The sequence below is a fragment of the Xenopus laevis genome, chromosome 6S (genome assembly GCF_017654675.1).
Source record: "Xenopus laevis strain J_2021 chromosome 6S, Xenopus_laevis_v10.1, whole genome shotgun sequence".
NCBI lineage: Eukaryota > Metazoa > Chordata > Amphibia > Anura > Pipidae > Xenopus > Xenopus laevis.
The window spans coordinates 136,302,483-136,326,788 of record NC_054382.1 but is presented as its reverse complement, the minus strand read 5'-3'; the positions used below and the strand labels follow the sequence as shown (position 1 = coordinate 136,326,788).

Below are 24,306 nucleotides of genomic sequence, written 5' to 3'. Positions count from 1 at the left end.
CCCATCAGTCCCTGTCCCAGTGAGCTTACAATCTAAGGTCCTATCACATTCCCATCAGTCCCTGCCCCAGTGAGCTTACAATCTAAGGTCCCTATCACATCCCCATCAGTCCCTGTCCCAGTGATCTTACAATCTAAGGTCCCTATCACATCCCCATCAGTCCCTGCCCCAGTGATCTTACAATCTAAGGTCCCAATCACATTTCCATCAGTCTCTGCCCCAGTGAGCTTACAATCTAAGGTGCCTATCACATTCCCATCAGTCCCTGCCCCAGTGATCTTACAATCTAAGGTCCCAATCCCATCCCCATCAATCCCTGCCCCAGTGAGCTCACAATCTATGTTTCTATCACATCCCCATCAGTCCCTGCCCAGTGAACCTCAAATTTATGGTTTCTATCACATTTCCATCAGTCCCTGCCCCAGTGAGCTTACAATCTAAGGTCCCTATCACATCCCCATCAGTCCCTGCCCCAGTGAGCTTACAATCTAAGGTCCTATCACATTACCATCAGCCCCTGTCCCAGTGGATCTTACAATCTAAGGTCCCTATCACATCCCCATCAGTCCCTGCCCCAGTGAGCTTACAATCTAAGGTCCCTATCACATTCCCATCAGCCCCTGCCCCAGTGAGCTTACAATATAAGGTGCCTATCACATTCCCATCAGCCCCTGTCCCAGTGGAGCTTACAATCTAAGGTCCCTATCATATCCCCATCAGTCCCTGCCCCAGTGAGCTTACAATCTAAGGTCCTACCACATCCCCATCAGTCCCTGCCCCAGTGAGCTTACATACTGGGTCAGTTTTAGCTGGAGGCGATTAAACTGTATGTTTTGGGGTGTAGGAAACCAGAGTTCCAGGCGGGAAACCACAGAATCAGGGGTTGAACGTTATAGATAATGGCCTCAGTTAGCAACAAATGCAGCACCACACTGCCCAGTTATTCACTCATTTTGGAAAACTGCACCAAATCATAATTGAACCCTCTCCCTCATTCCTTCCTTCTTCTAAACTGCATAACTCAGCATGTGAGTCCTTACTGTACCCCATGTTTCACAGCAGAAACAGGTATTGGCAGCAATCGTGGCTGAATTTTGGTTTGTTTCAGTCTGAGTGTCTGGGTCAGGGAGATCCAAACAGAACAAGTAACATGTGGCCTCTTACCTTTAGTGTCATTCACTGGATCCATGTGCCTATAAATATATCCTTCCAGGTAAGAGTGAAATTTGGGGGTAGGAGGGAAAAAGGCCAGACAAATAGTTATTAATTCCCAGCCCAGAGCCAGACTCTCGTAACGAAAGTTCTCGGTGGTCTGCCGGCACAGCTGGATATAGAGCTCGTCCCTCAGACCCTGCATGCTCCAGCCCTTGGTGGCAATCTCTAGCCCCACGCTCAGTTGGTCGGACTTGGACCTCCGGTCGCCCATATACATCTGGATGAGTTTAAAGATCTCACAGGCCTCCTTTTTCACATTACGGTCTGAGGTCATGATCATGGGCTTCTTGATGGACTCGCTGCTCCACGACAACATGTTGGCAATGGATACTTTCCGTCGGAAGAGCCCCTGGGTGTGTTTGTTGAAATGCTTTGAAGCCCAGTTCTCAATGTCCGTCTCAGAAGAAGGCTTCCTCAGGGTGAAGGTGGGGAAGACACAGCTAGAACTTGGCATCATGTTCCGATTGTGCCGGCTGTTCTCAAACTGAGCACAGGCACCAAGGTCTTCAGACTAAGGGAGAAGAGAACTGAATCAATCACTGCAGTCACACAGTGTATCACATTATTGCCTATGTAGCTTTAAATCATCAACAAAAACACAAATTAATATGGTCAATTTGACTTGATAGCCCATTTCTTTCTATCCACACCATGCAAAATATCCTCATTCTACTGCAATGGCCTTGTTATTAGATCTACTGTGTTCTGTTGTCTCACTGGTCTGTGTGTTCTGTGGAACCTTCACGTGGCCATGCAAAGGGCTGCCTTTGCCTGTGGGCTTAGGTATGGGCCCAAAATTATACCTTACCCAATTAGTATTTAACCAGGGCTTAGTCAGGTACTGATTGGCCCAGGTAAAAAGTATCTTGAGCCTGGGACCTCTTCAATCTTTTGTGTATGCATCACAGTAGTGAAGTGCAAGCCAGCCCAATACCAGTGGATAGAATGGTGAGAGTGTGTAGATAGAATGGTTAGAGAATGTAGATAGAATGGTGAGAGTGTGTGGATAGAATGGTGAGAGTGTGTGGATAGAATGGTGAGAGTGTGTGGATAGAATGGTGAGAGTGTGTGGATAGAATGGTGAGAGTGTGTGGATAGAATGGTGAGAGTGTTTAGATAGAATGGTGAGATTGTGTGGATAGAATGGTTGAGTGTGTGGATAAAATGTAGAGAATGTGTGGATAGAATGGTGGGAATGTGTGGATAGAATGGCAAGTGTGTGTGGTTAGAATGGCGAGAGTGTGTGGATAGACTGGTGGGAATGTGTGAATAGTGATAAGAGTGTGTGGGTAGAATGGTGAGAATGTGCAGATAGAACCGTGAGGAACAACTGGATAGAATTGTGAGAATGTGTAGATAGAACGGTGAGTGTTTGGATAGAACAGTGAGATTGCATGGATAGAATGGTGGGAATGTGTGGACAGAAAGATAACAGTGTGTGTATAGTATGTTGAGAGCGTGGACAGAATGTTTGGATAGAATGGTGGAAATGTGAGGACAGAATGATGAAATGTGTGGATAGAATGGTGGGAATGTGTGGATAGAAGAATGAGAATAAATGGTTTAGACAGGATAATATGAATGTTAAGAACAGGAGCTGGTTGGAAGAGAATGGTCAGCACTATTAATGAACAGAAGCAAATTATATTGTGTGGAAGTGGCGGATGGGCTTTATTTTACATGAGAAGTGATGTGAATGCTGGAGTGTGTGTATGGGAATAATGAGAGAATAATGAGAGAAGTGCATGAATGGCAGATGAATAATTATGCCAAACAGTTAACGAGGGAGGGAAGATTAAGGAGGAGAATGAAGAGAAGAGATGGGGCTGAAAATATTCAGCAATGACTCAGTGCCACGCTCTGATACTGTAGGACATGTTGGGACAGATGGCGGCTCTGAGAGTGTTAATATAAATCAGTGGGAATCATCAGTAATTGCATTATTCAGCATTTTCACAGCTACAAGAAAATGTCACATTTATACCATAATCTACCAACAGTTATGCGAATGGAGCCGATAAACACATTTATGCCAATAATACAGAACTTCAATTATACTGAATTCCTCTTGTTTCTATAGAGCTGTGTATGTAAAGGGAATATGTTGTGGGGGCAAATAGGGACACATCCCTTGGACTGCAAAAATACAGAGGCCCTGCAAAGCAGTAGGTACCATAGTTAGGTATAGTCAGTATATGCTGATGGAAGTGGCACAAGGTGGAAATAACAGGACAAGATGGAGGCAGTAGGACAAGATGGAGACAGTAAGGCAAGATAGAGACAGTAGGGCAAGATGAAGACAGTAGGGCAAGATGGAGACAGTAGGATAAGATGGAGACAGTAGGACAAGATGGAGACAGTAAGACAAGATGGAGACAGTAAGACAAGATGGAGACAGTAAGACAAGATGGAGACAGTAAGACAAGATGGAGACAGTAGGACAAGATGGAGACAGTAGGGCAAGATGGAGACAGTAGGGCAAGATGGAGACAGTAGGGCAAGATGAAGACAGTAGGGCAAGATGGAGACAGTAGGATAAGATGGAGACAGTAGGATAAGATGGAGACAGTAGGACAAGATGGAGACAGTAAGACAAGATGGAGACAGTAAGACAAGATGGAGACAGTAAGACAAGATGGAGACAGTAGGGCAAGATGGAGACAGTAGGGCAAGATGGAGACAGTAGGGCAAGATGGAGACAGTAGGGCAAGATGGAGACAGTAGGGCAAGATGGAGACAGTAGGACAAGATGGAGACAGTAGGACAAGATGGAGACAGTAGGACAAGATGGAGACAGTAGGACAAGAAGGAGATAGTAGGACAAGATGGAGACAGTAGGGCAAAATGGAGACAGTAGGGCAAGATGGAGACAGCAGGGCAAGATGGAGACAGTAGGACAAGATGGAGACAATAGGACAAGATGGAGACAGTAGGGCAAGATGGAGGCAGCAGGACAAAAGGGAGACAGTAAGGCAAGATGGCGACAGAAGGACAAGATGGAGAAAGTAGGACAAGAGGGAGAAATTAGGGCAAGATGGATAAGATGGAGACATAGGGACAGTAGGGCAAGATGGTAGAGCTGAGACAGGCACAATAGTAGGATAAGAAGGAGGCAATAAGGCTAGATGGAGATTTGAGGACAAGGTGGAGACTGAAGATCAAGGAGGAGACAGTAGGGCAAGATGATAGGACAAAGTGGAAAGAATGACATGATAGAGACACTAGGGCAAGGTGGAACTGAGACAAGATGGAACAAGAAGGACAAGATGGAGATATCTACACTTCTATTGTTCTCTTTGGTTCTATCATTGCTAATGTGATTGCCTGTATATGTACCTTTTATATATGTCACTACACAGGGTGCTCTCATCTGCAGAACTGACAACCCTAGAGATAATAATGTGCCATTTAGTCCATAACTGAGATGTTTCTCTTGACTGTGCCCTGTGCTGCACCTATGGGGTTATCTCATCCTGCTGCCATAAGAAATCGTTTCCCTTTAAAGAGGAATTGGCCATTGAATGTGACAGTGCAGATTGGGTCACGCTCTGTTAGCGCACATTTCCATGTAATGTAGCAGGATGGAGAAGCAATCAGCTCGGCACCACTAGAGAATAGAGAATATATCATCTAGCAACAGAAGCTAATGGGTATCCCATGCGGGGGCGCTTCTCTCGCACATCATTAAATGGAAAGCTCTGAGAGGCAGTACCATGATAAAGAGACTCCCCTCACTTCAGTGGGAACAGCAGAATCACAAAATCTGAGCCCACTGGAAATTTATCTGAACCCAAAATCCCACGATGAACACCCCAGTTAACACCCAATTAGAGCGTCTGAAACTTGGACTTTTAGCTATCAGATACCCAAACTAAGTGACAGCTCACTGGCCAAGTGATATGAAATTTGCAGAATGTAGAGCTGAAGATCACCAGGTGCAGGGTGGGATAGTGCCATTGTACACACCACAGACCCTACACGGATTGCTATTCATTCGGGGGGTCCTGGGGGAGTCTGGGTGCATCATGTATTGGTACCAGGAACCCAGTGAGATCAATAAAGTTGAGGTTGAACTGAAGGCCCTGTGTCTTTGATCAGCCTCAGTAAATAGGTGATAGCTGCCCCTGTGCTCTCATTGCTGCTTGTGGGCTGAACCCACACGGAGGATAAAGGTTTCCAGAAAGGGGGCGATTCTCTCGTGGATACTTCCCAAAATAAGCATTTGTGCACATTCCCTTTGAGTCTCTCACAGCCTGAGGCCCAGGGATGCTTTGCAGAGAGATGAGAGAGATGTGGGCAGGGGGACAGCAGGAGCTGGAGGCTGGGAGTCAGATGGCACCAGGCACTTTATTAGCACAGGGGACAAAATGGAAATGAAAGAGAAATGGATTTGAGATTTTCCTGTTGGGTACAGGTGCCTTATCCTTCTATATACAAGAGTCAAATCTCAGGGCCCAGACAGGGAATTTACAAGTCAGCATTTATTATTCGTGTTTCCTAGGTCTCCCTCCCACCTCTACTCTGCCACAGTATGCCTTCCCACAATCCACTCCTGCACTCCCAGCACCCCTCTCCCTAGGCAAAGTATACCCCCATCCTTAGTCTAAGTAAGTGTGCCCATGACTAATGCTAAAGGCATGTCAATGTGCTGCCCCCTGTACGTGTGTCGGCTGACCGCTCAAGTGTGCATGTCTGTGCTGAAATCTGCCCCGTGTTCTTCCATTCTTCATTACAGGATATAACAAGTGTTTGGTGGTTCCAGTATTAGCTGCCCCTTTCCCTGGGGCACTAACCAGGGCAATAGTCAGCTTGGCTGCAGCACATTCCTATAGAAGATAATAAGGCACAGGCTGACACAATGCATGGGACTGGTGCTCCCGGGGGCATTCATTCAGGAGCTCCACGTGGCACATTATACCATCTGGCAACCCTACTTGGATATACAAAATGTAAGTGAGGGCAACAGTGGGCTCAGGTGTTCCATCAAAAGTGTTTAGATTGGCAGCGCTGCTAAATTCTCTGCCATTTAATAGGTCATTGGGGCAATAAGAGCTGTTGCCAATTTATAGCTCCCAGACATAAGAGTAAAGACACGTGATTTGTTTCCTGATTCCAGTCCTGTTCCTCTGACCCCGGGTCTGTACAGAGACTTTATATGCTGATCCCTCTGCCCCCCCCACAGTGACATAATTATGCCCCCTGGGTGAAACAGCTGCACCAAATGAAGAACTTTTGTACAAACTACAAGTCAACATAAAGCCTATCATCATCAAGTGCTATAACTATAGGGGCTGGAACATTACCTGAGAGGGGTGCAAATATGGCTCAGGAGATGCCAGGTTGGTCTGAACTGACACACTTTTCTCCAGTAGTATCTGAGGGAACCCCAGCTTCTCAAAGTTACTCCTCTTCCAGTGTTTGCTGTCCTGTTGTGCAAGTGCCTCGTCCTCACTGAATGCTCTAACAACAGGGCCTGGCATGGGCAAAGGCACGGCACCATCACTCTCATAGCCAGAGCCATCTTTCTGTGAGTCCCAGCTGCTCCTCTGTTTCATGTGGAAATGGGCTTGCTGAGCTTCCCAGGCTAATCTGGCTTGGGCCAGGAAAGCTTCCGGGGAATTGCGGCACATGTCTGATTCTGATGACCTGCTCTCTGTCCTACACATCAAAGGTCTGTTGGGCATGGATGAAGGTCTTTCTTCAGCCATTCCTTGCTCACTATATGTCTCCCTTTCTCCAGACACTTCACAAGGAACGGTATTGGGTTCCGAGGGCAATGAAGGTTTTCTGCTTTTCCTTTTCCTTGTGTTTGGGGAGTATCCAGTGGAAGACATGGTGTCCTGCTGACTGGACCAAGACATGGAATCGTCTCCATGATGTTGTGGCTGGTTGTGTCGCACATCAGAACCTTCCATGCTACTGTAATCTCCAGATTTCACCTCTAGTCGCTGCTCCCTCATATAGGGAGGGTTGTGCTGCAGGGAGTAAGAGCCCCCCATTGTATTTGGGGTGTATTTATGTCTTACACTTGTTTTCATCTTTGGGCTTGAGCCAGACTGTTCCACATAGACAAGTTGCCTCACATATTCCTTTCCAGCAGGGCTATAATCCAGGCTCATAAACCTGTCCGAGCATTTCTGTTTGGTCAGGACTAGTTGCTGGTAGGGAGAGTTGGAAGATTGCTTGGGAGACTGCAGATATGTATGTGGCTTGCGAATAGGTGACTTCTGTGGGGACATGACTCTGTAATTCCCACTGGCATCATACTGCATCTCCATCGGGGGCTCATCATACAATGGCGACTGGTATTCCATGGGAGGTTCTTCATAAAGCGGAGGCTCATAGGCGTAACGGGGAGAAGAAGGCTGAGACTCACTGGAGTGCTTTCTATGCTGGGACTGTAGGGAACAGAAAGAATCCCCTCTTCCAAGTAAAGGAGAGCAGCCCCCAACATGATCCGCCCTTTTCATATACGGCGAGGGCTTCCTCTCAGGGAAGAAGACGGTATTATCCGAATCAGCAGAGAAGGTGTGGATAATGGGAGACGGCTGCCCTCCTGAGACCTTCCTGGAACGGGTCCCTTGTGGGTTGTCTATAGTGTAGCCATTGCCTTGTTGCATCAGGAAACTGGGCTCACGGTCTGTCACTTTAATCAACATTCTTTCTTTGGTCCCCGAATTCCACCTCAGCGATGATGTCCTGTTCCAAAGAGAGAAGGAAACCAAACTTAACATAAAATTTCATATTTCCAAAATGGCAATAGACATTCAACTGGTTAAATGTCGGGGTATAAATGACTGGTCACTGTTATAAATGCCTGAAATGTGTATCTATACAAGTGCTCAGCCATTGCAAGCTTAGCATACATGGGGCCCAACTGTGTGACCATACATAGGCACAAGGCTGCAGGTAACTCTAAGCCTCACACATTATTATAAGGAATAATGTACCCCCTACTGTAAATGATAAGGATATTAGAAGTCACTGAGGGGTTGTTCTGTGACCATATAAAGACACAAGGCTGCAGGCTGAGTTATACAGGGAACTCTGAGTATCACTCATGTATTATAAGGGATAATGTACCCCCTACTGTAAATGATAAGGATATTAGAAGTCACTGAGGGGTTGTTCTGTGACCATATAAAGGCACAAGGCTGCAGGCTGAGTTATACAGGGAACTCTGAGTATCACTCATGTATTATAAGGGATAATGTACCCCCTACTGTAAATGATAAGGATATTAGAAGTCACTGAGGGGTTGTTCTGTGACCATATAAAGACACAAGGCTGCAGGCTGAGTTATACAGGGAACTAGGATTATTGGGATATATGGAGACCCTTGTATGAAAGCAAACAGATGTGGGCTCTGCAGCTCAGTGTAATTCCGTGTATTGGGAAGTAAAGGACAGATGGCAGATTCCTGTACACAAGAGGCAGGTATGAAAGTAGATGAAGGGGTGCGTGGGGTGAGTGGAAGCCTCTCAGGTAGCTAATTATTCCTTTACGCTACTAAAATAAAAATAGCTTGATTACAGAACCAGAGATGAGACTTTCCCGGCTTCCAATAAATCCGTTGTGGCTACAATTAGCCCTGATCCTGATCACAGATTGATTTGGGGGTGGAGGGGGAATAGATCAGTAGGGATGGATGGAATTGCCAGTTGGTTTAACCCATTAAATGCAGATGATGCATTATTAGGGAGGCCTGTTTAAAGCTTATTGTGATTGGGGACCCATGCTCCGCTGTGTGACTCCCTGCACAGCTCTCAGTAATCCCCGCACCTCATACACTGTGTCACATAATAAAGTATGAGCCCAGCGTTCATGGAAAACCTCATCACATGTCAATTTGTGACCCGGCATTATGGAAGGATCCTGCTCAGACCAAGTTGCACTGCAGTCCCATAATCACAGGCTACACACACAGTCCTATTAGTGCTGCTCATAAACAGACAAGTAGTGGGGGCCCAGCCTTACTGTGTTACTACAGTGTGTATGTGGGTGGGCAAGAGAATAAGCTCATGTATATATATATATATATATAATAACACCCTGGATCACTGGAGCCTTTACCATTTCCAATGCACCCACATATTGTCCCTCTCTGATCAATCCACATAACTTCACACAGACTGTGGCCCTATTGCAGCCCCCATCCCCAGACTGGGTGGGGGTTTGTTTAAACAGAGACCAGACTGCTTCTGGGAAAAGAGCTGATTCTAGAATAAAAGGACGTCAGCTCCGAAGGCAACATGTTGAGATGAATAGCTGGCAAATGGCTGCAATATTATTATCTGTCACTTTCCATTACTGCTCCTCTCACGTGAACCAATGGTCAGTCTTTATCAATCAATGAGGGAGACACACCTAGAAAGGGTTAATTAACCACTGCCGCCATAACAGCAATTACTCAAAGCCACTCATTTACACACACTCATTTACACACACTCATTTACACACACTCATTTACACACTCAGGACAGGGCTGAGGACAATGTGGGATGTGTCCATGGTGCTGAAGCTCAGGACTCTGCTGGTCCCTATGTTCTGCCCACTGGCACCAGACTGTCTCTATAAAATTCATGGGAAATTGTCTCTTTATCCCTATAAATACCCAGCATGGATGAGAGAGGCAGGACCCCTTCTGCTCCTGTATTGCTCACTTGTTGCTCTGCTCAGAGACCAACACACACAGGCAGACAGACATACAGCAGATACACAGACACACTGTATCGAGAGACAGACAGACAGGCAGAAACACAGCAGAGACATACAGACACACAGCAGAGACAGACAGACACACAGCAGATACACAGAGACACACAGCAGATACACAGTAGCGAGAGACAGACAGACACACAGTAGAGAGAGACAGTCAGACACAGCAGAGACAGGCAGAAACACAACAGAGACAGACACACAGCAGTGACAGACACACACAGACGAGACAGACAGACACACAGTAGAGAGAGAGAGAGAGAGACAGCAGAGAAAGACACACAACAGAACCAGACAGACACATAGCAAAGACAGACAGACACACAGTAGAGACAGACAGACACACAGTAGAGAGAGACACAGCAGAGACAGACACACAACAGAGAGACAGAGAAACACAGCAGAGACAGACACACACAGACACACAGCAGAGACAGGCAGACACACAGTAGAGAGAGAGAGAGACAGCAGAGACAAACACACAACAGAGACAGACAGACACAGCAGAGACAGACACACAAACAGTAGAGAGAGAGAGAGAGACACACAGCAGAGACAGACAGACACACAGCCACACAAACAGTAGAGAGAGAGAGACACAGCAGAGACAGAGAGACAAACAGTAGAGAGGGAGAGAGAGAGAGAGAGAGAGAGAGAGAGACAGAGAGAGACACAGCAGAGACAGACAACCCCACCCTGTGTCTATGAGACCTGCTCGGTGCCCAGGCCCTGCCTCACTGCTACAGGGAGAGACTGCAGAGTTGCACTTGAGATTTCTCATCACATTTTCGGTACAATAAAAGGTCCGTGTAACCTTGAGCCTGTGCACAATGTGTATTGATTGCGGAACATTAAAGGGGAAAGAAGCTGAGGAATGTTTCATGCTCGGCTGTGCTCTGACTCAATACACACCCAGAGGAAGAGACTGCTGAATAATTCACAAGCTTCAGTCTCATGTTTATTTTAAGGTCAGATCAGAGAGGCCCCAGAACTGACAGCTTCCCACAAAGACCCCCATCCCTGTACCCTTGCACTGCTGGTCACAGCCATCACTCAACTACTGCTTCTCTAACAGGGAGGCCAGGGATTTGCAGTTGCACAACAGCTGGAGGGTCTCAGGGGATGGAAAGAAATACCACACAGTGTTTGTCTCTTACAACTTTAGCAACTACTTGCTCCCTCTGTCCTCCAGCGTTTGCCCCACATTGTGCTGCCCATTGCCCTAACTGCAGCCCCCGGGCACTGCCACTCTCATACTTAATGCTAAATGGGTCACTTCTGTTTGTATCATTCCTACTCAATTAATCCTCAGCTACTACTAATGTCTATGTCAGTCATGTGATTGACCCTACTTCCTTTCTGGCAGAATACAGCAGCACTGCCTTGCTTTATGGCAGCGACCCAGTATCTAAGATACAGACCAACAGACCATGATCTGTTATTATCCGGGTCAGCAATCAGAACAGGGAACAACCTGGACTGTAATTGGCCAAATCTGTTGGAGGATTCAGTCAAACCTGAAAACAATGCGTTCAGAGCCCCCCAATAATAATAACACAATCCGTCAGTCTGTGTTTCTTCACACATAACAGATTCTGGTTCTGCACTTATTGTGACCCCCCACTTCTCTATGCACACAGTCGCAAGGCAATAAGGGGGTACACTGGCCTGGCACCCAGAGCTCAGCCTGATGAGAGAAGGGAAAGGGCGGATACAATAGATACAGTTGAGGTAGGGAAGATTTTTGGGAATGGGAGACCCACTGGAATATCTGGAGAGAGGGGGGCTGCAGGGGCCCCACAAGGAAACACTTGGGGTGGCACAGACAGATGGACACTCAGTGAGGGGAGTCCAGCCTCCATAGGATCATTATAATGGGATTCTATAGGCTTAGAACCAGAATGTAGGAAGTAATGGGGAGACGCTGAAGACCCGGTGGTTCTGTTCTGGCACACACACACACACACACAGACTCACCCACAGTACAAGGGATCTGTCCAGATTGCCTAGGCCATAGACTGCACCAACCAGTTCTAGGGGCCCAAGAGATGTGGGGCCCAAGGGGGTGCAGGTTTATGCTCCAGCACTTGCAGCCCTACAAACTGTTCCTTTATTTCCCAGTCTGGCCAATAGCCAGGGTCCCAGAACTAGAGACTAACAGCATTGGAAGCTAATGGTTTATAAGAGCAATGCTACCAGGGAATCTACTTCTATTCACCAGCAAAGAGACAGTGGTGTGGTCTAGTGAGGGGCCTCACATACAGTCAGGGGGGTGTAAGTGAGACAGACGGGAGACTGTCTGTCGATGCTCGGGGGGAATCCGTGTTCTGTTTCAGGGTCTGCAGTTTGGCCAGAGGGATAATGTCACAGTTCTGCGGCCGGAATACAGGGTTATGGGAAATAGCTCATAGTCCAAGTTGATCCAGGGACTAGTCCGATTGCCATTTTGGAGTCAGGAAGGAATTTTTCCCCCTCTAAGGCAAATTGGAGAGGCTTCAGATGGGGTTTTTGCCTTCCTCTGGATCAACTGGCAGATAGGTAGTTAATAAACAAAAAAAAAAAAAAAAAAGGTTGAACTCGATGGACATGTGTCTTTTTTCAACCTTACTTACTATGTTACTATGTTGAGACAATAAGAGACAACACAGGGCTCTATAGTCACAGAAATGGCTGCACATATTTCCCTGCGTTGGGAGAATCATTTCCATATCACAGAATCTGCATTCATTTATCTCCCCCTGTTCAATTTAAAGGAGCAGGGTGCTGGGGGGGGCAGAGAGAAATGGCAGGGCCCCATGTTACTTCCCAACACTCAATTCCACTGATTAAAGAGGACAGAGAAATTCCAATATCAGGAGGCACTGACTGTATCTGTGCAGCTCTCACAGTGGCCTCCCCTGGGGCACATTCTGTAGGCGACACACACACAAATGCTTCTGGGGGGGTTCTTATTTGTTACCCCTAACTATTAAACACATATGCACTCAGGCTGGGCTCCCAATCCCTTCCCCTCTCACCCAATGCACCAAGCGCAGGCTCCCCCCAGCCCTATAATAATGTGAGAGTCCTGGGCAGCAGCGGGTCCAGATTCAGTTCTGATCACCCATCTGATTGGTGCCACGAGTCTCTGGTACAAAAGGAGCGCCAATCAAGAGCCCACTCACCGGCCTCATTATTTGCCTACTTGCTACTGATACCAGCCACTCACTGCATGTCTGCACATTGATACCAAAAAGAACTACACGTGGCTCATATTCATTCTAAGGTGTGTCCATATGTATGTAAATACATATACTGTATATTAGTACTGTAACAAACAGGTTGAGGCTGATTGATCTCACACATGCGAACACCGGCTTCGGGAAAAAACGTAATGCAACTGGACCCCCCCCCCCATTTATATCCCCAGAACTCATAGCAGGATGGCCCAGTGACAATTCTATGTATAAATAACCCAGAACTCATAGCGGGACGGCACAACTGCAACTTTGCACATTAAGGCAAGGAAAGGGTTAAACAGCACAAGGTAGTGCAATAAATGTGATTTGTACCCTTACCAGGTGTGAGGTCCCACATTCTTTATTTACTAATAGTCTGGGGGATGGGCAATGTGCAGCACAGAGTACAGAATCCTTCCAAGATCTTGTCTGTCAGCCTTGACACATCAACTTACAGTTGCACCAATTTCTGTGCATACCATTGGCTGTAGCTGAGGTCATGCAGGGCACGTAAAAAGAAAAAAAAACACCTCTTTTGGCTGCTTGATTTACCTCCCAGGACTGGCCCCATCGGGGGTGCAGGGGCCACGGGCCCTGGTACATTTGCACCCCTGGTGAAATAGACTGCTCTGTTGTTTGAACAGAAATACCTGATTGGTTGCTATGGACTGCCTGGCATGAGCCTATACCATGAGCCTATACCGTGAGCCTATACCATGAGCCTATACCGTGAGCCTATACCGTGAGCCTATACCGTGAGCCTATACCATGAGCCCCAAACGCTGGCTGCACATGTATCTATATACTGTATATAGCAGAGAAACCAGTCCCAGCTGTATTATGCCCCCAGCCACGGCCCATAACCAATGAACAAGCAGTACCAGTCCCCCCCCGGGCCCCACAGAAGTGAATGTACATTACCGGTCTGTCTCCTCTTTCACCACAAAGTATGGCGCTGAATGGCGATTGGCTTTGGCCTGATCTGGGCATCTCTCTCCTCCGCCCTCCACTTCTTGCTCCAGAGAGGAGCTCGTGCTGCCCTCCCTGCTAATATTGCTGCCCCGCCCGGGGCTGTTCTCTGTCGATGCTCGGGGGGAATCCGTGTTCTGTTTCAGGGTCTGCAGTTTGGCCAGAGGGATAATGTCACAGTTCTGCGGCCGGTGCCACACAGTCCTCTGAGTGCTGGCATTGTAATAGTAGAACCGAGACGTGTTTGGGTCAAACAGCTCCCACCACTGGTTTTCATTGGTCCTTTTTATCCGGACTCCCGGCGGGGGGTCCCAAACACATTCTCCAGTGATGAGGTTGGCGTACATACACTCCCGCGTGCGAGGCTCTATGATCTCCACCCATTCCAGCCTGGAGAGAGGAAACAAACATGTTTGTAACTTTGTCATATCTATTTCCTTTGCACCATCTTACTTCCTCCTCCTACAATAAGAACCCCTTCCTATAATGATGGTGAAATCTCCTTTCCTCCCACCAATGAATCACTCATTCCCCCTCTCTTGGTAGAGAATCCCATAACCTGACTGTCCTTACAGTAAAGAACCCCTTCCTATGCTGATGGTGAGATCTCCTTTCCTCCCCACCAATGAATCACTCATTCCCCCTCTCTTGGTAGGGAATCCCATAACCTGACTGTCCTTACAGTAAAGAACCCCTTCCTATGCTGATGGTGAGATCTCCTTTCCTCCCCACCAATGAATCACTCATTCCCCCTCTCTTGGTAGAGAATCCCATAACCTGACTGTCCTTACAGTAAAGAACCCCATTCCTATGCTGATGATGAGATCTTCTTTCCTCCCCACCAATGAATCACTCATTCCCCTCTCTTGGTAGGGAATCCCATAACCTGACTGTCCTTACAGTAAAGAACCCCTTCCTATGCTGATGGTGAGATCTCCTTTCCTCCCCACCAATAAATCACTCATTCCCCCTCTCTTGGTAGGGAATCCCATAACCTGACTGCCCTTACAGTAAAGAACCCCTTCCTATGCTGATGGTGAAATCTCTTTTCCCCCCCACCAATGAATAATAGGTTAACCGATATAGTTATGCTGAACAATATTATAAGCCATTAGTATCCTGACGGTTCACTGCATCTCTAATGTATATGAAATCCATTTGCCTAATGACTTTATTATTTTACTGAATCATCTCCTACTGTGATTTACAACAGACCTGTCCAGAAGAGCATGTAAGTGAGTATCAGGGATGAGTCAGTCACAACCAGATTCCCTTCATTATTGATACAAATGCTTATCAGCAACCTGCCTATTGTGTCACTAACATCCATTGGGTCAGTGTCAACTATTGGCCCTGAGATCCTGATCCTGAGACAGCTGTGCCAGGCAAATACCCACCCATGTGTGCGTATTAGCGGTTTACAGCAGTTAAAAGATTTCATATGGTCTCATAACCCCTAATATCCTTATCATTTACAGTAGGGGGTACATTATCCCTTATAATACATGAGTGATACTCAGAGTTCCCTGTATAACTCAGCCTGCAGCCTTGTGTCTTTATATGGTCACAGAACAACCCCTCAGTGACTTCTAATATCCTTATCATTTACAGTAGGGGGTACATTATCCCTTATAATACATGAGTGATACTCAGAGTTCCCTGTATAACTCAGCCTGCAGCCTTGTGCCTTTATATGGTCACAGACCAACCCCTCAGTGACTTCTAATATCCTTATCATTTACAGTAGGGGGTACAGTATCCCTTATAATACATAGGAGGTACTGAATAGGATCTCACAGTTGCTGGGGCACCAGGATGTTAAACACTGGGAGACTATGAATTATTAATGAAGTCCCTGTTTATAACAGATGGGATTCCAGTTTCTCATTCGGAGTCGGTGTAATACCAGCATGTCGTACAGACGTACACACAGTTAATTCACTGCTCAATTCACACAGGAGGCAACTTTCAATGTAATTTCATTAAACATGCAACTGGGGTCTGTCAGGTGCCCTCATTCATGTGATGCCAGAGGTCAGAGTCCCTACAACTCCCTGTTGTGCCGCACACACCCCCATACACACAGGTGCCACCTCCTGACATGCCCAGCAGCGAGGGACGCGTATTCCTGAAACACAAACAGAGCAGAATTACAGCGTCACTAGTGTTTAACCCTAGAATCACAGCGTTTTGTGTCCTAATGAAAAACTTTAGAAATACTGCAGAACAGACCTGCAGTTGGAACTCTTGACAGAACCAGGTCCAGTGTCAATGGCCATACCCTGGTCTTATGGGCCAATAGCACCTTTAATCCATGTGTAAAAAAATTAAGAAAAGACAAAAATAAAAAGTGCAGCAACAAAATAAAAGAGTGAATAAAGAGATAAAGAGTGCAATGGCAAGGTTATATGCTGGAATTGTAAAACTGGACCCAGGAGGGGGGCTCAGACAAGAGAGGAAGTGCCTGGGGGCTATTACCTGGGGGGCACCTGCGCAGTGTGATTTAGACAGGGGTGCGATGCCTTATACCCCCTCACCCAATTCCATTCCCAGTAGCCGGCAATACTAACGCCAGCGAGGGAAGGAGAGCTAGCTGGGCAAGTGCTACCCCATAATATGCCATTGTACCCAGTGTCTGCGCCCATGGAAGGTTCACGAGACAAAAGGCCAAGAAGTGATGGGAACAGGATTAGGATCAGCAGGAGGGCCTCGTTGGTTAACCCATCATGTGCTGGTCAGACAAGCAGAAGATTTCCTGTAATGCAGTCTTTGGGAAAGAGAAATGATTCTGCTTCCTGATTGGTGGAGAGCTGTGAATAATAAGATTGACCGATGGTAAAACAACCAATAAGAGCATATTAGTAAGAGGCAGTAATTGCACAATGCAATGCCCCGCCCTCACCTGTACTGCACCGTTACTCTGGCAACAGGATCATCCCACCAATAGGAAGTGATAATATTGCACCCTAGTCACCCTACAGTTGTACCACCGGGTACACCGGGTGCTTGTGCCGTATAATGGACACATGATGCCCATAGGTAGGCTGCAAGGAGCGGGCACAGATACTGCTCCGGATGGAGAGACTGCAGTCGGACAATATTGTACTTAATCAGCTGAGAGAGGAAAGAGAGTGTGAGGTCACAGGGGTCAGTATGACATCATTTGCACACACTGTAAATAAATGTATAAGAGCTTGGCGCTGTATATCAGCACAATATCTACAGTCCACTGATGAGACTATCCCGACATTCCCAAACATCCCGGGAACATACACTCCTTACTGGAATGGGCGCACCCATACTAGGAATTCCGATGCTTGTTCCACTAGTCCTGCTGCAGAAACATGACATTCCCTGCTCATTCTCATGAATCCTATCATACTCCCCCCATGCAGTCTTACTGGCCCCTGGCACATGGGCACAGCATCATATCTCCTAGTCACACTGGCACCTGTCCTACTGAGCCCTAATTCTAACACCCAGCGTGGGGACCACTAACCTGACAGGTTTAACCTTGTACCCACCTCACCAACTGCAGGGCAGCCATACCCACTCCTGCGCTGACAGCAGGTTACATTGCTATAAAGTCCATTCCTCTGTATCACCATATAGTTAGCCTGCCCGTGACTAGAACTCCAGCCATTTGTATAAAGCTATAAAGTCCAGTCCTGGGTATCAATGCCAGGGGCTATGAAGTCCAGAACTCATTGTCACTCCCAGTGACTATAAAGTCCATCCCTTGGTATCACCGCCAATTGCTATTGAGTCCAGAACATTATCACTCCCAGTGACTATAAAGTCCAGTTCATCATTCACCGTGATTACAAACTTCAGCCCTCAGTATTAAAGCCAATTTCTACAAAGTCCAAAATTCATTGCTCCCAGTGAATATAAAGTCCAGAACTCATTATTACTCCCAGTGACTATTGGTATCACTGCCAATTGCTATTGAGTCTAGAACATTATCATTCCAGTGACTATAAAGTACAGTTCATCATTCACAGTGATTATAAAGTTCAGCCCTCAGTATTAAAGCCAATTGCTACAAAGTCCAGAACTCATTATTGCTCCCAGTGAATATAAAGTCCAGAACTCATTATCACTCCAGTCCAGTCCTGGGTGTCAATGCCAGGGGCTATGAAGTCCAGAACTCATTATCACTCCCGGTGACTATAATGTCCATCCCTTGGTATCACTGTCAATTGCTATTGAGTCCAGAACTCATTATCATTCACAGTGATTATAATTTCAGCCCTCAGTATTAAAGCCAATTGCTAAAAAGTCCAAAACTCATTGTTGCTCCCAGTGACTATAAAGTCCAGATCTAATTATTGCTCCCAGTGACTATAAAGTTCAGCCCTCAGTATTAAAGCCAATTGCTACAGAGTCCAGAACTCATTATCACTCCCAGTGAATATAAAGTCCAGAACTAATTATTGCCCCAAGTGACAATAAAGTATAAAGCCCTCAGTATAAATGCCAATGCTGGGTAAATAATGGGGCATGTATTACCTTTACCCCAGGCAGCCAGTATGCCAATTGCAAAATCAGGTAAAAAAACGTAAACAAATGACAATGCTAGGGTATCAATGGCTACATCACACAAGAGGTTAATTGTCAGGTGAGCTTGCCCTTTAAATGACTGATACATACTTCTCTCACTCCCTAAATATTCTTGGAATGAACCTGAATTCATTAGTGTTGCTTTAATTACTGTAATTAATGTGCATTGCATTTAAAGACAATGCTCCGCTTTGGATTCTAAATTTATTTTTATCTCATTGCCTTTAAAAATGAAGAATAACTGAAAGAATAGGCTCAGAGGTTAGTAATGTGCCCCCAAATCCTGCCTGCATATAGTACAATGGTACAACCCCTGCCTGCATATAGTACAATGGTACAACCATGCCAGCATATAGTACAATGGTACAACCCCTGCCTGAATATAGTACAATGGTACAACCCCTGCCTGCATATAGTACAATGGTACAACCCCTGCCTGCATATAGTACAATGGTACAACCCCTGCCTGCATATAGTACAATAGTACCACCACTGCCTGCATATAGTACAATAGTACCACCACTGCCTGCATATAGTACAATGGTAAAACCCCTGCCTGCATATAGTACAATGGTACAACCCCTGCCTGCATATAGTACAATAGTACCACCACTGCCTGCATATAGTACAATAGTACCACCACTGCCTGCATATAGTACAATGGTAAAACCCCTGCCTGCATATAGTACAATGGTACAACCCCTGCCTGCATATAGTATAATGGTACAACCATGCCAGCATATAGTACAATGGTACAACCCCTGCCTGAATATAGTACAATGGTACAACCCCTGCCTGCATATAGTACAATAGTACCACCACTGCCTGCATATAGTACAATGGTACAACCCCTGCCTGCATATAGTACAATGGTACAAGCCGAGCATAGAGAACAGGAGGAGGCAATGTGAGCATTATAACCCGCAGGCAGCATATAATACAGTATGTTACATAGAAGCCCTATAATAATGACACATATCAGCATATCCGTATCATTAACTCTGTCCTGGGACGTTACAAAGAGAAAGCTCTACATGAAGCCATATGCAGGCCTCTATCTCCAGCAATGAAATATATATTGTATGTTGCCAGCACAAGGGTTAACAGGCTGTCTGTGCCCTACTCTGCTCAATGGGAGACTGTTTTGCGGGGAGGGAAAGGGTTACACAGAGAGATCAGTTACACAGCAGCTAGTTATAGATCAGCATAGAGAACAACATGCCATGCTGCTGCACTGTGTTACACCCAGCTGACAATTAAAGGGGCAGCGCACACTCAGAAAGCAAAGAATGCACAGTTGAAAGGCAACACGGAATGTGCCCAGAGATCAGTAATAATAACCAGTGGGCCCATTCACTGGCCTTCTAGTAACATTCCCAGGCGCGGGTGCGGCCCTCCATCTGCTCCTGTCTATAGGGACTGGGATATTTCAGGTCACACTGGGCTGGAAGATCATGTAACCCCCCCATTAGTCTCATGTCTCTGCGCTGACTCATTTTTATTTTGGGAGAAATAATCCCCATTTAACATGTAGTTCTATGGGATTCGGTTGTACCATGTGACCCGTACAAGCAGAACAAACAGGAGACACTGGGTGCTGGTTATGTCGGGTAGAAATGGGAGGCGCGGGTCCCTGTGCAGCTCATACTGGGGCCCTTATTTAGAGAACACCCCAGAGAATTGGGGGAATGAGGAGGAAGGTCATTATTGGCAGCTGCAGAACAGGTGCATTTCTCTCCCCCGCGCACACTCGGGATATTGTCAGCACTTGCACTGGTCACACAGCCGGAGATTAACTGCACAATGGAAAGGAATTAATCCCCGGCCTAACGAGCCACATTCTCTTGGCACAGGGGCAAGAAATTCCAAATGTGCCCCCCCCCAGTGCACTACAAGCACCCCCACATACACCCCCAGATACATAGACTGTGGAATAGTCACATAACTTGTCTCCTATCAGCCACTGCACCAGCAAAGCTTACACTCTAATCCTGCACATCCAGGGGTGTCTCCCTAACCACTGCATTACAGCATGAGCCTGGAGGCAACAAGGCAAGCAGTATGGTGGGCTATGACTAGCCACTGACTGCAGCCCGACTTAACCCTGTAGGTACCGGTGAGAGTGCAGAGGAGACTCCAGCCAGTGCTGTGCTTACAGTTGCTATCAGTGGGAGGAGCAGCCCTGTTGTACCATGCAGTGCATACAGCAGCAGTAGCGCAGTTAATTATATCAGCAATCCAGGCTTGTTCCCAGCTCTAGCTAATTATACAGGACAGGGGTTAATGCGGATTAACTCCATGAGTACAAGAGTATTACACAAGGTAGAGTCCTGCAGCGGGTCAGATACCCTGCGGGTTGCTGGTAGAAGTTCCGGGTTCGGGTACAGACGTGGGTCGGCTGTTTTGCGGGTTGCTGGTCGGGCCGCGGATCTTCTCAATAGCCATTTTTACTCCTGTTTTCTGATCACGTCTACTTCCAATGATGTCACATCCGGTTTCCAATGACAGCCCTCTCAATCTTTGGCACTTGCACGCTGGTACAGGTATAGGATCTATTATGCGGAATGCTTTAAGAGTCATCAATGAAACTCCAATAGGATAGTTGTGCCCCAACAAGGGTTTATATAGAACAGGGTCCCCAACCTTTTTTACTCGTGAGCCACAATTGGAGAGCAACACAAGCACGAGAAAGTAAGGGCTGTGATTGGCTGGTAGCCCCTCTATGGACTGGTAGCCTACTTGAGGCTCTGTTTGGCAGTAGGCCTGGTATTTATGAATCCAAAATTTGCCTCCAAGCCTGGAATTTAAGAATAAGCAGCTGCTTTGAGGCCACAGGGATCAACATGGAAGGGGTTGGTGCGTAACATGTTAATCGCAAGCTACTGGTTGGGGGCCACTGGTGTAGATGGTTCTGTGTCATTACTCAGCCAATCAGTGACAATTGGTTCCTTACATAGAGCTCAGTGGAAATGTCATTCCTGTATTGGGAGCTCTCTGCATAATGGAGCCTACACCTGTGCATGTGTTAGCACTGTAGATTCTGCCATAACCAGCATGGAGAGGGTTAAAAAGAATCACATCGTATCGCAGTCCTGACTGTCCTGGAATAACCGTGAGTCCCGCCCCCATGTATCAACAGCAACGGGTGTTCATGGGAGGAACCCAAGCCCAGATCCCTTGGCACAACGTCATACATCTCTCCCACTATCTCCATAGCAACCATAGAATGCAGCTACAGTTGCACCCCTACAGTACTGCGCTCAGTGATGGGGTATCACCCCTGTGCTTATACAACGTCTGTGCTGAGACCCCCACTGCTGCTGCCGTGCGTCAGGAAACAGGAGCAGCACTGCAGATACATATGTGCCCTGAATGTAGAGCACCCGCCAGCACTCTATCTGTCACACCCAGAAGCAGACAATACAGTGCATGCAGCCCAGGTTAACCACATCCACTATATATATATTTATATATATACTAACATGCACCCCAGGTTACCCACAGCCAACTTCCCCTCTGTATATACTGACATGCACCCCAAGTTACCCCGCCCAACTATCCCTGTGTATAAATTGATATGAACTGCAGGTTACCCATACTGTTTTGACAGCTCCCTGGTATAACTGAGCTTGGAGGGTTACACATTAGAAAATAAAAGCAAAGACTGGTTGCTATGGGTTACTGCTCTGGTGCAATTTAGCACCCGTGTATGTAAATGAATGGCTGCTGCAGTGATGTGGGGAACAAGGATCGTATTGGGGTACAGCTGAGACACCCTGGCCTGTGCAGCCACATGGGGCCCCTGGCAGCTTCCTGTCCCCGTCTCTAACATCTCCCCATAGGGTAAGGGCACACCTGGCGATTCGGGGAGATTTAGTCGCCCGGCGACTAATTGCCTCTTCTTTGGGGCGACTAATCTCCCCCGAATGGCTTCCTCCTGTCTTTCGCCGGCTATAATGACAAATCGCCTGCGGCCTGGCACATGGGGTGCTTCGTTTTCCTAAGTCACCCGAAGTTGTCTCACGAGGAAACTTCTGGCGACTTCGGAATACAAAGCGCTGCGTGTGGCTGTAGGCGATTTGTCATTTGGTGAAAGCTATGGATTGGCCCCAATTGGAATTGACTAATTTCTTTATAGAATCCCAAATATTAACCCTACATGAACCAACCCCCATATATGAGCTCCTCCCCTTCTCAATCCCAGACACTTTCTAAGGCAAATGCAGATAATGATGGGCCCTTCTGGCCCCTCCCCTACATGGCCCCTTCCTGCAGGCCCCTCCCACTGTCACTCACTGAGGCTCTATAGGGTGACTACCTGTAAGCCCCTCACTCAAGTGTTGCTCCTGCTCACTTCCTGTTAACCCCTTCCTCTTCTCTCATGAAAAGGATATTCAGCTTTACCCAAATCATCCCCTTCCTCTCCTCAAAGGCACCACAACCTGTTACTGAGCCCCTTCCCTTCAATGACAGGCTCTTCCCCCTCACAACAGGGACTGGTGCATTGTGGGACCCCCCCAGTACAGATTAACCCTCTCCTCCCCACACACAGGCTGAGGCTGCTGCAGAGGAACCAGTGTATGTCCATTGGGCGCCCTGCTCATCATTAACCCCTTGAGTGCCCACTAATAGCCCCCGGACAGTCATTAACCCCTTCGTGTACCCCGGAGGCTCCTGTCAGTGATGATTCCCCAGAGGCCGGAGCGCGCCCTCCCTCCCCTCAGTCTGACACAGACACGACACGTTACCTCTCCGCCATGTTCCCGGGCCAGTCCGTGTGTGGGCGTGTCCCCGGGGCGGGAGGAGCAGAGAGGAGAAGATCCCGAGGGGACAGCCCGCTGCTCGCGGATCCAGGACGTGCCCGGCCGGGCGGAGGATGGAGATGCACTGGGCGCGCTCCCGACACAACACAGGAACGCGCGCTCTCCTCTCAGCCAATCAACGGCCTCCTCGGGCCGCGCGCCCCGCACACATCTCACTGGTACCTCACACTGTCCTACACGCCTCCCGCCTCACACACTCACGTGCCGCTCTCCCGCTCACTCACACGGACTCACTCACACGGTATCGCCTGCACCCGGGACACACCTCGTCCTACAGACAACACGGACCGACCCAGCCTTTCTCTCTCTCACTCATTTCTCTCACGGACCCTCCTCCCGTTACAGCGGCCGCTCTATTCATCTAACGGAAGGGAAATCAGGCGCGTTTTCTGCCCTTAATCACGGAGAGAGTGTGGGGAGGACTGAGCGGCCGAATTTACAAAGCTTTGCCCTTATTTACCTCTTATGATTATGCCCCGCCCCTTCCGACAACAATCTCTGGGCCCCGCCCACCACACTCAGACCCCCTGTCTTACAATGAAACACTGGTGTTCAGTGGGACTTACCTTTACATTTCATCACGTGACTTTTATTTTCCGTAGCGGCTTCTTCCTTATTCTCTGTGGCGGCTTCTTCGTTCTTTTCAGTCGCCGCTTCTTCGTTCTTTTCCGTATCCGCTTCTTCGTTAGTCTCTGTTGCAGCTTCTTCGTTCTTTTCTGACGCGGCTTCTTCCTTATTCTCGGTGGCGGCTTCCTAGTTCTTTTCAGTCGTGGCTTCTTCGTTCTTTTTCGTCGTGGCTT

At 47.4% G+C, this 24,306-nt stretch overlaps 1 protein-coding gene across 2 annotated transcripts in view; it reads right to left on the bottom strand.

Moving 5' to 3' along the window:
* LOC108719777 (rho GTPase-activating protein 39) overlaps positions 1-24,022 on the bottom strand; it is a 39,717-nt gene extending 15,695 nt beyond the window's left edge. Inside the window, exons 1-4 of one of the 2 annotated variants that reach the window (XM_041568231.1) lie at positions 23,432-24,022; positions 14,073-14,510; positions 6,519-7,914; positions 1,165-1,726 (exon numbers count right to left, since the gene is read on the bottom strand). In XM_041568231.1, coding sequence (XP_041424165.1) covers positions 1,165-1,726; positions 6,519-7,914; positions 14,073-14,510; positions 23,432-23,442 — 2,407 coding nt within the window. In that variant the 5' untranslated portion in view covers positions 23,443-24,022. The remainder of the gene's footprint in view (positions 1-1,164; positions 1,727-6,518; positions 7,915-14,072; positions 14,511-23,431) is intronic. The other variant, XM_041568232.1, reaches the window with a different exon arrangement.
* Between the last annotated feature and the right edge of the window lie 284 nt (positions 24,023-24,306).